Source organism: Panthera leo, chromosome A2 (assembly GCF_018350215.1).
Source record: "Panthera leo isolate Ple1 chromosome A2, P.leo_Ple1_pat1.1, whole genome shotgun sequence".
NCBI lineage: Eukaryota > Metazoa > Chordata > Mammalia > Carnivora > Felidae > Panthera > Panthera leo.
The window spans coordinates 8093681-8109086 of NC_056680.1; the positions used below are offsets into that span (position 1 = coordinate 8093681).

General features: G+C 54.0%; 1 protein-coding gene across 8 annotated transcripts in view; it reads left to right on the forward strand.

Annotated features, from left to right (window-relative positions):
• Positions 1 to 15406, forward strand: part of DNM2 (dynamin 2) — an 89339-nt gene that overhangs the window by 47632 nt on the left and 26301 nt on the right. For 4 of the 8 annotated variants that reach the window (XM_042928429.1, XM_042928426.1, XM_042928428.1 and 1 more), the window contains exons 5-10: positions 771 to 869; positions 6526 to 6686; positions 9735 to 9877; positions 13021 to 13156; positions 14404 to 14471; positions 15098 to 15236. In XM_042928429.1, coding sequence (XP_042784363.1) covers positions 771 to 869; positions 6526 to 6686; positions 9735 to 9877; positions 13021 to 13156; positions 14404 to 14471; positions 15098 to 15236 — 746 coding nt within the window. The remainder of the gene's footprint in view (positions 1 to 770; positions 870 to 6525; positions 6687 to 9734; positions 9878 to 13020; positions 13157 to 14403; positions 14472 to 15097; positions 15237 to 15406) is intronic. The other 4 variants (XM_042928431.1, XM_042928425.1, XM_042928427.1 and 1 more) reach the window with 1 other exon arrangement.

Here is a 15406-nt window from a genome sequence, read left to right on the forward strand (position 1 = left end):
GCCTCCCCCCTCCCTCCCTGGCAAGCCTTGTGGGTGTTCACGGCTGTGGCTGCTTTGCCCTCCAGAAAGGTGATGCCGGCTCAGAGGCTCAGAGGTTCACACTGCCGCATGTGAACGGGCAGGGGCCCCAGGGAGCGCACGGCTGTGCTCGCTGCCCCCCTCGGCACCCTCCGGAGGTCTCTCTGGGCCTCCCGCGCGTCACACGTGCACACGTCCACGTCCACACACGCACTAGCACGGAGAAGATCCTTCCGCGCCAGCAGGGGCACTGATCTGTAGGCGTGTAGCTTTGCTAGGAGGGTTCCCTTGTCTAGGTGACCCGGAGACAGGAGGAATTCGATGGGGGTGGTTCCCAGAGTGGAATTTTGGCCTTCAGGTGAAAGGTAACCCTAGAAACAGTCGCCGTGGGTTTGCGTATCATGTTGGGACTTGGCAGGTGACTCGGCACAGCATGGAGACTGACCTGGGATTTGGGTTTCCGTGAGGTTTCCCCGGCACTACAGCAGCAAGACGCTGTCGCAGATCATGGGAATGACCGTGACGGTGGCCAGTATTTACTGATAGAACATGTGTCACAAGCCACGTTGATCTTCATGGACACCCCACTGGGATCGGTGTGGCTGTTGTCTTCTCTTGACATGAGGGAAACTGGGGTCCAGGCAGGGGACGTTATGGCTCGTCCCAGGTCTCACAGCCTAGAAGTGGGGACCCCCAGGCTGCCAGCCCGGACTCCTTTCTCACGGCGACCTCTGACCTCTGGGCTCTTTCAGGCCTGCGGACCATTGGCGTCATCACCAAGCTCGACCTGATGGATGAAGGCACTGACGCCAGGGACGTCCTGGAAAACAAGTTGCTCCCCTTGAGAAGAGGTGCGGCTGGGCAGGGAGCCGGGGGCCAAGGGGCGGAGCGGCTGGATGTATGTTCCGGTGCTATTTGTTTTTGTCCTTATCGTTACCGAAACCTGGGCAGATGCCAGGAAGTACGCACAGATAAACACTCAGCATTGCCTGCTTCCCCAGCGCCCAGAGTAACTGCTTTTCCATTTCAGTACAAACCCTTCTGTCTTCACGCCTCCATGTACATATCTTTTTCCTCTGACGTGTATACGTTCACTTTTAACACCTGCTCACTTGGGGGACATAAACAAGCCTACGGGAAAAGAAAACCAAAGTCATCCACAGCCCGGCCTCTCCCACTAGTTCTTACTTTGTGGCTCTCCTCCCAAAAAGTTCCTCAGGATTCATAATTTCTATTAATTTTCATGCTTGCTTTCTGAGCACTTTTTTAACCTTTTTTTTTTAATGGTTTTTTTTTTTTTTTTTTGACGTTTTTTAATTTATTTTTGAGACAGAGAGAGACAGAGCATGAGCAGGGGAGGGGCAGAGAGAGAGGGAAACACAGAATCTGAAACAGGCTCCAGGCTCTGAGCTGTCAGCACAGAGCCCGACGCAGGGCTCGAACTCACGGACTGCAAGATCATGACCTGAGCCGAAGTCGGACGCTTAACCGACCAAGCCACCCAGGCGCCCCTTAATGTTTATTTTTGAGAAAGAGAGAGAGAGAGAATGGAGGAGGGGCAGAGAGAGAGGGAGACACAGAATCCAAAGCAGGCTCCAGGCTCTGAGCTGTTAGCACAGAGCCCGACATGGGGTTTGAACCCACAAACCATGAGATCATGACCTGAGCCGATGTCGGATGCCCGACCGACTGAGCCACCCGGGTGCCCCTATTAGGAATAGTTTTCTAAAGGAAATTTTATTTTATTATTATTTTTTTAAATTTGTTTTTAATGTTTATTTTTGAGAGAGAGAGAGTGAGAGAGACAGAGCATGAACCAGGGGAGGAGCAGAGAGAGAGGGAGACACAGAATCCGAAGCAGGCTCCAGTCTCCGAGCTGTCAGCACAGAGCCCGACGCGGGGCTCGAACTCACAGACTACGAGATCATGACCCGAACCGAAGTCGGGCTCTTAACCGACTGAGCCACTCAGATGCCCCTTATTATTATTTTTTAGAAAGAATATGAACGGGGGAGAAGGGCAGAGAGGGAGAGAGAGAAAGAGAGAGAGAATCTCAAGCAAGCTCCACACTCAGGGTGGACTTTATCCCAAGACCCTGAGATCATGACCTGAGCCAAAATCAAGAGCCAGACGCTCAACTGACGGAGCCACCTAGGCGCCCTTCTATTATGAACACTTTTGTTATGATGTTTATTTAGTTTAGAAAGAGTACGCATGAGCAGGGGAGGGGCAGAGAGAGAGGGAGACAGAGGATCCAAAGACGGCTCCGCGCTGACACCACAGAGCCCGATGCAGGGCTCAAACTCATGAACCAGGAGATCATGACCTGAGCCGAAGTCAGATGTTTAACCGACTGAGCCACCCAGGTGCCCTTATTATGAACATTTTTAAAAACCTTCTCGAAAGTAGGGAGAGAAGTACGAGGAGCCCCCATGGACCCAGCCTCGGTGGTTACCAACACGGCTAATTTCGATCTCTGAATGTCCCCTGATTTGCTTGCTGGGAGGATTATGAAGCAAATCCTTGGCATCCTATCATTTTACACACAAATACCTGAGTTCTGGTCAAACAGCTCCCCCACCAGCCCCTTTGTGTCTCCTGTGCTGTTTTTTGTTTTTGTTTTTGTTTTTGTTTTGTTTTTGTGGATGTAAGAAACCAGATCATGTCCCACACTTGGGATTGGGCCAGTTGTAGTTCCCTATAAACTGGTAATTAAATCGAGATGGAGGTCTCATAAGGTTTGGGTTTACGATCAAGTTCAGATCTTCTGACAGGAGCAGCCTAAATATTTTTATTTTCAAAAAATGAGAATAGCCAGGTCACCTGGCTGGCTCAGTCAGTTAAGCGTTTGACTCTTGATTTTGTCTCGGGTCATGACTGTATGGTTTGCGAGATGGAACCCTGCCTCGGGCTCTGCACTGACACTGAAGAGCCTGCTTGGGATCCTCACCCTCCCTCTCTCCGCCCCTCCCCTGCTCAGGTATGCTTGTGAGCGCGCTCTCTCTCTCTCTCTCTCTCTCTCTCTTTCAAACAAACAAACTTATTAAGTGTCTCTTATGTACCCAGTGCTCTTCATGTACACCAGCCCATTGAATCCTGGTAACAGTCCCAACAAGGTGGCTCTATTCCCACCCCCATTTTGTAGATGAATAAACTGAGGCACAGAGAAGCTAAATCCCTTGCTCCCGCTCTCAAAAACTAGGAAGTGACAGAGCTGCTCTTGAATGCCAGCTCTCCAGTGTCATGCCACTTTGCGACCTACTTTTCCATTTCACTTAGCAGAAGAGCAGGGCATTTCCCCGTGACAGGCGACTGTCAAGGGTCCTTCCTCAAAGCGACTTCCGAGGGTCCAGTGGAATCCATTCTAGGAGGATGTGTGGGCTGTTACTCAATCCCTGTTTGTTAGGTTATTCCTGTTTTTCACTGCGGCATGTTGTTGAGTGTCCATCTAGGCTTTTAGTTGGTGGTGGTGTTTGGTTATATATATATTTTTTTAATGTTTATGTGTTTTTGGGAGAGAGCATGAGCCGGGGAGGGACAGAGAGAGAGGGGGACACAGAATCCGAAGCAGGCTCCAGGCTCTGAGCTGTCAGCACAAAGCCCGACACGGGGTTCGAACTCACACACCGTGAGATCGTGACCTGAGCCGAAGTCGGATGCTTAACGGACTGAGCCACCCAGGTGCCCCAATATTTATTTATTTTTGACAGAGAGAGAGAGACAGTGCGTGCACTAGAGGGGGAGGGGCAGAAAGAGAACGGGGCAGAGGATCTGAAACAGGCTCCGTGCTGACAGCAGAGAGCCCGATGCGGGGCTTGAACCTATGAACCGTGAAATCATGACCTGAACTGGAGTCAGACACTTAACAACTGAGCCACCCAGGTGCCGCTAAGCGGTTGTTTTCTTAATTGCTTCCGTCTTGTGCCCCATTCCTTCCCTCCGGGATCTGCTGTCAGCTGTAGGCACCTAGGGGCATGTTGGTGTTGCCAGGACCATGTAGATCTTTTCTTTTGCCCCTAGGCATTCCCTCTTCCATGTCTGGGATAGGCATGGGGAAAACCTGGTTTCCACCTGCCCCCAGCCCTGCTGAGACATTGAGTGATGAGAGGGGCCCCCAGGGGAGGCTGGAACGTGGTCAGGGCAGAACCCAAACACCCATTTAGCTGCCAGGATCCCGAGCTGAAGAGTGAGTCACTGTTGGAGGCTTAGGAAGGAAGGATTGGTGCTGAAGCCCGAAGAGGACCCCACGTGTCCTCACACCCTCTGCCATCCCTCCCCCAGCCCCCTGACCGCGTGCTCATTCTGCACACACTAGGCCTAAATCTTGGTCCCCGAAGGATGCTACCTGGGCTCAGCATTGCCGCTGGGGGGGCCAGGTGACACAGACCTCCTCAGCTTCCTTTCTCCCCACTCACTGCTGTCTGCATCTGCCCTCTGCCTTCCTGTCTGTGTCCAAGAAGGTGAGCCCTTCCTCTCCCGGCTCTGTCTGCCTGCTCCCGACTTGTACCCGCAGCCTCCCTCCCTCGGTGTTCCCCTCTTGTCCCGTGGCCTTTCGAGTCTCTCGAGCTGCCACCTTCTCCTTGGCTTCCCAAAGACTCAGAACTCTCGCACCTTCGGGAACCAAAATCCAAGCCAGGCCACTGTCTCTGCTCCGTGCGGTTGGCATGTTTGCTGTCGTGTGGATGATCGCGAGCTTGGGCTTCCCACAGGTCTGGGTTCACCCTCTTGATTCTCCGGCTGCCCCTCTCCGTGACCTCCCCTTGGTCACTTCCGCTCATCTGTAAAATGGACGTAGTGACATACGCGGACAGGATGAAAAGTAATTGGGCCTGCACGAGACTGGGCGGGAATAAGGGCAGGCAGGCAGGCACCACTCCCCTCCCCCCAAGGGAGACCGTCAACGCCTGCTGCTAAGCAGGGGGGATGTACGTATGTGTGCACCTGTCCCCAGTCCACCTCTCCGACTCTGATTATGTCAGCAGTCGTGAATGACAGTCCCTGCGTCTGCTTTGTTGAGCACCTACCATGGGTCAGCCACGAGGCTGAGTTCTTAGTGTCCTGTGACATCCACTCACCCACCCTGCTGGTGTGCTGAGTGCCTCGCGTCCCCACGCAGGGACCCGAGACTGTTCTGGCTTTTTGAACACCATCCCCTTTCTCTTCATGTCCGAACGTGGCAGATCTTCTCTTCATGCTAGCATCTTTGTGGTACATATTGTTTCCCATGTGTGTTTCCCATGTGTGAAGAATTCCGAAATGGTACTGAAAGCCGCCTGTGAAGGAGAAGGTCTCCCAGCCCTTCCTGCATGTCCCATTCCTCACATGGTCACGGTTACCATTTTCTTTGTGTCTTGGCTCAGAAAATTTTAACCCAAATATAGTCATCTCTGAAAACCACCCGTGTTCTCTTCCAGTTTCATGGTGTGTGTATAGATCTGTGATCCCTTGAGGATTAGGTTCGGTAGGCACCCAGCTTGGGTTTTTGCGTGTCTTTTTTTAATGTGTTTTTTTTTTTTTTGAGAAAAAGCACATACGTGTGCACGAGCTGAGGAGGAAGAGAGAGAGAATCCCAAGGAGGCTCCGTGCTGTCAGCGTAGAGCCCAGCACGGGGCTCATACCCGCAAACTGTGACCTGAGCCAAAATCAAAAGTTGGACGCTTAACCGATTGAGTCACCCAGGCGCCCCCACAACTAACTTTGTTCCTTTGCTGGCCGTGGCCGTTGAGTGATCCACCTTCCTCCCGTTGGCTCTGAGGAATTAGCCATTAGTTCCCACCTGCCCTTCATGTGGTTTTGGACTTTTTTCTTTTCTGTTCCATTCATCTCTCCAGGCGTACATGCCCCAATGTACCCAACCTTTTCAAACGTAACAGGTTTTAATACCAGGCAAGATGAGGTATTCCTAACTTGGCCTTATTTTTGAAGTGGTTTTCTTACTTGTCTTTATTAAAAAAAAAAAAAAAAAATTTTTTTTTTTTTTTTTTTAGTGTTTATTTACTTTTGAGAGAGAGAGAGAGAGAGAGAGAGCATGAGCAGGGGAGGGGCAGAGAGACGAGGAGACACAGAATCTGAAACAGGCTCCAGGCTCTGAGCTGTCCGCACAGAGCCCGGCGCGGGGCTCAAACTCACGGACCGCGAGATCATGACCTGAGCCGAAATCGGATGCTTAACTGACTGAGCCACCCAGGCGCCCCTTCTCACTTGTCTTTAAAACACAGTTTGTGGGTTTCGTCTTCTCCAAAGCTTTTCTCCGTCCCCCGCCTCACATCAGGCCGGACGTCACCCCTCTCCTGCAGATACTTCTGTTGCTTTCCAGGACCGCACTCTGCGTTTGTGTTCTCCCAGTTTCTGAGTAATGAGTGGGGCTTGTGGCCCAGTCCGCGAGTGACCTGTGGGACAGGGTCCCTGTCTGTGCCTGCACCTGGCCCAGCCCCGTTCCTGGTCCGCGGTGGGCATCCCGGGCACCTCGGCTCACCTGGCACGGCCCCTGCCCCTCTCCTCCCGCAGGCTACATCGGTGTGGTGAACCGCAGCCAGAAGGACATTGAGGGCAAGAAGGACATCCGCACGGCACTGGCGGCCGAGAGGAAGTTCTTCCTCTCCCACCCAGCCTACCGGCACATGGCTGACCGCATGGGCACCCCACACCTGCAGAAGACCCTGAACCAGGTACAGCCGGGATTTTGTGCAGGTGCAGTCCACAGTGATGCTGGCCTCGGTCTAGAGCCGGCGCACGTTTTAGCAAAATGAGTTCAGTCCACATCTGATTCGGGGCCTGGTGGAGAGTGGGTATGCAGTAAGTGGGTCGTGGCACTGTTCCTGTCACGGTTACTGTTCCTGTTATTTTAATTACCGTTGTAATGATCTAGTCACGTACCCAGAAGTTTGCGTACGTTACAAACGCCTGGCCGGCACTGAGGCAGGGTGGCCAGGAGTGCTGGACGGGACCTCGTCGGGAGCGCTGTAGAGCCTGACCTTCTTGGGTCCGAAGCCCACCCCAGTCTCTGACTGGGTGGCCCAGCCTCTCTGAGCCTCTGGCGTCCGTTCGTCAGTTGGGAACCATCACCGTCCCTGCCCCCCCAGGGCTGCGGCATCCGCTAAGTGCTCAGTGCGTGCGTTGCGTGAAACACAGCAGGTACCAGGTGCTGGCCGCTCCAGTATTGCATTTTCTACCGCTCTCTTGTTTTTCTACACGGAATGCATTCATAGGGTTTATGAACAACGCAGGTATCGATACACGTGCGGCGAGGTGCCCCCTTCTGCCCCTTCCTTCCACCTCCGGGGCCCCACAGTTGGTACTGCCTGCGTTTCTTTCTGTCCATAGAAGCGAAAAGGACCTTCCGAGAATCACTGCTCTCCCTTTCTTACCGTAAATGACGCCATGCGCCCCCCACCCTCCCCCCGCCCCTTGCTTTTGAGGATTTTTTTGCTCAGCAGTATCTCCTGGAGTGCTGGCTGTGCAGAAAAGAACCCTTCCTCACTCCTTTTCGCAGCTGCATACTGGTCTCTGAATGCAGTCTGTTCAGCCGTCTCTTTTTGGAGACTGACTCCATCTTCTCGTCTTCCTGGTGCATAGAGGCCGCCGCTAGTAACATGTTAATGACCTCATCTTGTGCCCCTGTCGACTTCTCTGGAGAGGAAAGTCCCTGATGGGGGATTGCGGAGTCTCACTGTCACAGACGCTGCTGCCTGTCCTCAGGGTCTGTCCTGGTTTGCCCATCCAGGGTGGCGAGACCTTCCCCTTTGAGACTTTGTGGCAGCTTCCTGGAAGGTGGGAAGGCATCAGAGCAACAGTGAATGGTTTCTTCGCGTATGCAGTGGTGACACAAGAGCAGGGCTCTGTCCTCGGGGAAGACATTTTTCTAATGTGGGGGGGGGGGGCGGGGAACAGATTCGGAACAAGTCACCAGATGAATGCACAATCAGGTATTAGGTAGCAGCCGGGCCATGAAAAGCTGGTGCAGGACAGGAAGGCAGAGAAGGCAGCTCAGGGGCAAAGAGGAAAGTGCCCTGTGGGAGGGGCCCTCCAGGAAAGGAAGCAGTGGGCCTGGGCAGAGGGCTGTGGGAGAGGAAAGGAAGTAAAACCCCCTTGCAGGTGGCAGGGGCCTCCTGTGGGAGCCGGCACGGGGCCCGGCTGACCTCCTGGGATGCGGCTCTGCATCGGGGCACTTCTTGGGAGCTGTGGCCCCCCTGTCCCCTGTTTTCCCTGTGAACGAAACGGGGCCGCTCTCGTGCTCTAAGACGCGATCGGACACCAGAGGGAAGGTCTGCGGGGCGTGTGGCTCAGATCCCCACCCCAGAAGGCATGCAGGCCCCACAGGGGGTCTGGGACACTGCCCCTGGCCACAGAGGGTGTCAGAGGGACTGTCAGAATCCTGCCACAGAGTGTGCTGAGCTGGAGCCTCAGGCTCCCTCACACCTTTTTTCAAGCTTGAGGGATACTCTAAATTCTTGTCTGGTGTAGGACAGATGACGGCAAAATGCTTCTTTCCGCTTTTAGCGTACTAGCTGCTTTTATGGCTTTTTGTTTTGTTCCCTCCCTCTCTGTCTCTCTTTTCTCTCTTTTATTATAGTTAAGAGAAAAAAAAAAAAGTCCCACAGCCCAAATATAGTGAATATCTCATTTCTTCCCATCTGGTGGTGGGTCCCTTCCTGGGAGTTGGCCAGTGTCACCACTAAGTGGGCTTCCTTCTAGAGACACTCAGGGCCTGGAGAGGCCACTGTGTCTGTGTCTTCCTCCCCTCCCTCCCCACTCCCCCTCCTCCTTCCTGTCCCTCCTCCCTCCTCCCTCCCCCCTCCCCTTCCTCCCTCCTCCCTCCCCTTCCTCCCTGTCCTTCTCCAGCTCCCTCCTCTCCCTCCTCCCACCTCCCTGCTCCTCCCTGTCCCTCTCCCCCTCCCCTTTCCCTCCCCTCCCCCTCCCCCCTTCTTTGCCTTCCCTTCCCTTTGTTTCTTTTGACACCTGAGCAACCTTGTATTTGTGTGCCGTGTACCATTCCCCCTTACTTTTTCTCTCCCCACCCATCCTGAGGCTCGTTCTCTAACCTCATCTGCCGTGCCGCTTCCTTTTACAATTTGAGACTGCTTAAATCCACGTGATTCGGAAGCAGAACAGGAGAGAAGGGGCCGCAGAGGTGTCCCCTTCCCACCCGTCTGCCCCACTCCGGCCTTTCTTCCACATTTGTTTCCTGTGATGCTTCCTTCTCTCTGTCCACGCGACTAAAAATATGTTCTTACTTTCTCCCTGTCTTTCACAGAAGGGAGCACACATCCTGCGTCCGTTCTGTGCCTTCCCTGGGGAGCTGTTTCTGCCTTAGGCTTTGGGACCTGTTCCTGTGTCTGTACAGCTGCCCGTTGTCCTGGGGCCCGCTGGCCAGTCCTCCAGGACGTGGGTCCACTGGCGGCCCCCTGGGCCTCTCCCCGGAGCACCCGTGGGAGGCTGTTCTGGGTCAGCACGCGGTGTGCCGTGTGGCCCAGAAACCCTGGTTATCTGCCCGGCGCAGGCCCAGGGGGCTGCTCACGGCGTCCCGCTGCTGGGGGCGGCACGTGTCCCCTCTCCTGGTCCCGTGCACGGGTGTGACTCCTGTTGCTTCCTCTCGAGGCCGGGGGGTGCGCCGGGCGCAGGGGGCCATCTCGTCCTCAGCCCCCTGCCAGTGCAACAGGCCTGCCCCTTCCCAGCATCCTGCCTGTGCTGACCTCTGGCCTCTCTCTGTCCCATAGCAACTGACCAACCACATCCGGGAGTCCCTGCCAGCCCTGCGGAGCAAGCTGCAGAGCCAGCTGCTGTCCCTGGAGAAGGAGGTGGAGGAGTACAAGAACTTCCGGCCCGATGACCCCACTCGCAAAACCAAAGCCTTGCTGCAGTACGTGTCTCCCACCCTCTGCCTGGCTTGCCGGGGCCTCTGGCCGGCCGCGGGGTCCTGGGTCTGGGCTGGGTGCCGATCCTCATCCATCCGTCCACCCATCCATTCACTTAGCAGACATCCTTGGGGAGCCTCCTGTGTGCCAGGCCCTGTCCTGAGCACTGGAGCCGCCACAGTGGGTGGGGCAGCCAGCCAGCCCTGCCCCCACATGCTCAGAAAGCAGGGAGGGAAGGGATGGGACCGAAAATGAGTAAAGAAGAAAACGAATAGTGTGTTAAATGGTGAAATATTATTGTCGGGAAGAGGCTGGGGTGCCAGGATGGGCGTGGGGTTGCCATTTAAAATAGAGTGGTCTAGGGGCACCTGGGTGGCTCAGTCGGCTGAGCGTCCAACTTCGGCTAGGGTCATAATCTCGCGGTTCGTGAGTTCGAGCCCCACATCGGGCTCTGTGCTGACAGCTCGGAGCCTGGAGCTCACTTCGGATTCTGTGTCTCCTTCTCTCTCTGCCCCTCCCCTGCTCATGCTCTGTCTCTCTCTCTGTCTCAAAAATAAATAAAACATTAAAAAAAAAATTTTTTTTTTTAAAATAGAATGGTCTAGAGGGCCGCCCTGAGACAGTGAGAGTCAGGCAAAGACCTAAAGAGGTCAGGGGTGGGGCCCAGAGGTGCAAAGGTCCTGAGGCAGGACAGCACCCTACAGTGTTGGAGGAAGCTATGTGGCAGAACAGAACGAGTGAGAGGAGAGTGTGAAGGAGGGGTAGAGTGGAGGAGGGGAGAGCAGGGAAGGGACAGAGCAGAGAGCATTCAGGTCTTTGTGGGCCACAGGGAGGAATCAGACTTTTGCTGTCAGGTGGGAGCCAGGGAGGGTTCTGAGCATAGGAGGGACGGCCTGATTCAGGTGTTGACAGGCGCCCTCTGGTGGCTGTGGGGAGGACAGACATGGGGGAACAGGGTTGGGAGCCTGGCCCTGTGCCAGCTTTTTATGCTCTGTCTCTTGGAATTCTCACCCTGACCCTGAGCGGATGCCCACTGGCCCAGCTCAGAGCTGATGGGGACTCTTTGAAGCCACCCAGCTGTGAGGTGGGGCGAGGGTTGGTGTGCCCCACAATACCAGGTTCTCTCTCGAGGCTTCTCCTGCCTCCGTACTCCCAGTTTCTGGCCTGCAAGGAACCCTGGGCGCTTAGTTAGAGTGGGATCCAGAAATTCCCTGGCAGCTCATGAGGCAGAGGGTCCCACACGTATGACTCCTCCCACAGACACACCAGAGGAACACCACCCATAGTGGCCACATCCAAACCCTGATGTCCCCCCATCCTCTGCCACGCAGCACTGCATGGTGGGTTCAGGGGTGAGAATGCTTTGATGCTCAGACTTAACACTGTTCATCTCTTGGGGGACAAAAGCTTCTTGGGATCTGAGACACCCTGCGCCTGCCCCCCTGTCAGGTGTTCGGGGAGAACCCATTCATCAGCGGCCAGGCCCGGCCTCTCACCGGCACCAGCCGGACTCGCCCACGAGAACTGGACATCTCTTCGCCAGCAAACTGGGCTTGGGCCAGTAGAGGCCAGTAGAGGCCGGTGCCTTGACCACAGTAGCTCCTGTTCAGGGCAGACTGTGCGCAGTACTGGAGATCAAGAGTTTGGGGGGCGGGAATGATTAAGACGGATGGTGCCAGAGGCTGGGAAAGCAACTAGAAATGCTAAGGAGAACCAAACACTAATAAATACTTGACTTCCCTGCTGCACACGCGATCACAGGGCTCATTGGCAACACTCAGAGACTTTTGTAAGGGTTGGGCCGGGTTCCCAGGACCCATGTGTGGTATTAACATATTTCACCAACCACGTCAGTGCTTTATTTTTATTACTACTTTCTTTTTTAATGTTTATTTCTTTGTATGAGAGAGAGCATAAGCTGGGGAGGGACAGAGAGAAGGGGGGACAGAGAATCGGAAGCAGGCTCTACGCTCTCCTAGCTGTCAAGCACAGAGCCCGGTGCGGGCTTGAACCCACAAACCATGAGATCATGACCTGAGCCTAAATCGGACGCTTAACCTACTGAGCCACCCAGGTGCCCCTTATGGGAGCACTTTAAAAAAAACAAAACAAAACAGGGGTGCCTGGGTGGCTCAGTTGGTTGAGCCTCCGACTTCGGCTCAAGTCATGATCTTGCAGTTTGTGGGTTCAAGCCCCGTGTCGGGCTCTTGTGCTGACAGCTCGGAGCCTGAAGCCTGCTTCGGATTCTGTGTCTCCCTCTCTCTCTGCCCCTCCTCGCCTCACGCTCTGTCTCTCTCTCTTTCAAAAATAAATAAATATGTAAAAAAATTAAAACATTTTAACTTTTCTGAACTCAGAAGCTTTAGGTGAATCACTAATTGGCTGCATTCTTTCTTTTTTGTGGGGTTACCAATGAATAGTGCTGCTTAGGATTGGTGATTCCTTGGAGTAGATAAAAAATCGAGGGGCGCCTGGGTGGCTCAGTCGGTTAAGCGTCCGACTTCAGCTCAGGTCATGACCTCACAGTCCGTGAGTTCGAGCCCCGCATCGGACTCCGCGCTGACAGCTCAGAGCCTGGAGCCTGCTTCCGATTCTGTGTCTCCCGCTCTCTCCGCCCCTCCCCTACTCACACTCTGTCTCTCTCTCTCAAAAATAAATAAACATTAAAAAAAAATTAAAAAAAAAAATCGAAACTCCTTGAATCCTCACAATGACCCTATGCGGAGATTTACCATGCAGATGAGGAAACTGAGGCTCGGAGGGGCAAAGCCACTTGTCCACGGAATCACAGCAGTCATTGGCAGAATCCACCTGAGTTGTGTGGAGGGGCTGCTTTTTCACTCACAGTTCTGCCTGATCAAGGCAGAAGTTGCTAAGCTGTGACCCTCCCCTCCCCCGTCCTCACTCTTGCTGTCTGCAAAACGGGAGTAATAATGCTACCCAACCCCCTCCAATTCAGTGAATGAATAATCCTAATGGGCCTGGCACATAGTGATTGCTTGCCATCGGCAGCCCTGTATCTTACTCGTTTTGTATGCATCTTGGTGCTAAAAAGTGAAAAGGAGTGTGTAAGCCACAGCTTGACCCGGAACATAATTCTGGGTCAGAACCTCCCCTCTGACGTTCAGGTTTCCTTTTTCCCGCGCAGGATGGTCCAGCAGTTTGGGGTGGACTTCGAAAAGAGGATCGAAGGCTCTGGAGACCAAGTGGACACGCTAGAACTCTCCGGGGGTGCCCGAATCAATCGCATCTTCCACGAGCGGTTTCCCTTTGAGCTGGTGAAGGTAGCACCGCTGGGCGGGGCCCTCCTGACCGGGGTCAGGCCCCCTTCTGCACAGCTTCCGGCCGGGCCTCCTCCCTCCTGCCTCCAGGCGTCTGCCTGCTGGGAGCAGAGGTGGTGGGGGGGGGGGGGGGGGAGGGTGTCCCCTTCGGGCCCTCGTTTCCTGAGCAGGCAGCTTAGAGGTATCCAGCAGACCCGAATGAAAGCTCCATTTTCTCTCTCTGACAAAATCCAGCACACGTCCTTTGCAAAATACGCAGAGCATAGAGGTAAATTCTCGTAGGAAAATGGCCTCATCGTGTCGATGGGAAAAATAAGCCGGCCAGGGAGCCAGCATGTGCAGCGAGGCATGTAGATAATATTTACAGCACCCTTCCACGTGAAGGGGCGCGTCTGGATGTGTGTCTTTATGTAGACACATCTACAAAGATGCACACAAAAATGTCAGCTCTGGGCCCTGGGATTTGAGGGTTTTTTTTGTTAATTAGCTTGAAGTTGTACCCTTTTCGCCACGAGCACATACCATTTTTGTAAAAAACAGCGAAGTTCTTTTCAATGAAAACAAAAGCTAAAGGGGGGCAAACACCCATAATCCCAGTACCCGTAGACGACATCTGTTAGCACCTGGGTGTCCGTCCTTCCCCGATTATTTCTGTACGAGTGGGTAAGTGCCCAGCATATGCAAACACAGCACATATACTCATCCATACTTAAAAAACAAACGGATATGTCTCTGTACGTTTTTTTTTCGTACGGTGGCCATCTTTCCACACCAGTCATGTATATTTCATGTGTTGTTAATGACACAGTAGTATCTTATCTTACGGATGTCCCATTAGACGTTGAGCCAGTCTCTCATCAATGGACATTTAGGTGGTTTTCACATTCTTCAGCAGTTACGAATAGTTCTACAAACGTCACTAATTCTTATTAATTCCTCGAGGTAGATTTCTACAACACTTAAAACTGCGTGAAAGTAGCTATGTGTTTGGAGGTCCTGACTGGTATTGCAAAGTAGCCCGTAAGAAAGTTCATGTGAATTCACGTTACCTCTGGGAGAGGGCGAGAGTGTTCATTTCAAGCCATCCTTGCTGAAATTGGGTTTTAATGTTTTGAAGAATTTTGGTCTAGTGCGATAGGCCGCCGTGTGAAAACAGACACACACAGGACACGTAATGTTCCCCAAATACGCACCTGTTGTGGGGGTGCCGCAGGCACTTGCTTGCATGTGAGTGATTTGTCTGCTCTCAGATGGAGTTCGACGAGAAGGATTTACGGCGCGAGATCAGCTACGCCATTAAGAACATCCACGGAGTCAGGCAAGTGCCGAGGGGAGAGCTGCCACGTTCCCTTCACCTCTGCGGCGCCGTCCTCCAGCCAGTTGGTCCCCCATCCCTCTGGGTGCCCTGACTGTGAGGGCTGGAGTGGGCTCCTGGGTGGTTTGTCAGTAGCTTTAGAAGTCTCTCCCCGTGGGTCTCCAAGGGCACTCGAGGGCAGGTGTGCTGTCTCGTGTGGATCTATTGTAGGCCACGGGGCCATCTGCTGCCCGTAGGTTCAGCTACACGTAGGTTCAGCTGCCCAGTCAGTTGACATGAGCCCAGCTATGAAAGCTCACTGTAGATTTGCCCCCGGGGGTTGGGGGAGCCAGACCTGAGTCACGATTACAGGAATCCAGCATGTGTCCCCATCACAGGGCTCCCGTGAGACTCCTAGGTCCCCTCGATTATCCGACAAAAGTAGGCACTCTGGTTGTCCAGTCTTAAATCACCATGGCGTCCTCAGGACTCCCTGTGGGTTTCCAGGCAGTGGATGCAGGCGTCCAGCCCCCAGACTTGCTGTGACCTTGGCTCATTCTCGGGGACCTGGCCCATGCCTATGAAATTGCTGACCGTGCTTTGTTTCTCTCTGACTTATCTCCCCTGCCCCCGGGTACGGATGGTTTTAGGACCGGGCTCTTCACCCCGGACTTGGCATTCGAGGCCATTGTGAAAAAGCAGGTCGTCAAGCTGAAAGAGCCCTGTCTGAAATGTGTCGACCTGGTTATCCAGGAGCTAATCAATACAGTTAGGCAGTGTACCAGTAAGGTATCGGGCCCTCGGCAGGGTGACTCCTGGCCTTGTGGACGCGGGGGTATGGGGGTTTGGTATCAGGCTCCCAGTGCTGCTCCAGCCTTTGCCCCGCTGGTGCCCTTTCCCCCCAGATTGCCTTAGTTTCCAAGAATGTGGCCTCTTCCCAGGGGCTGGGGCGGGGGCGT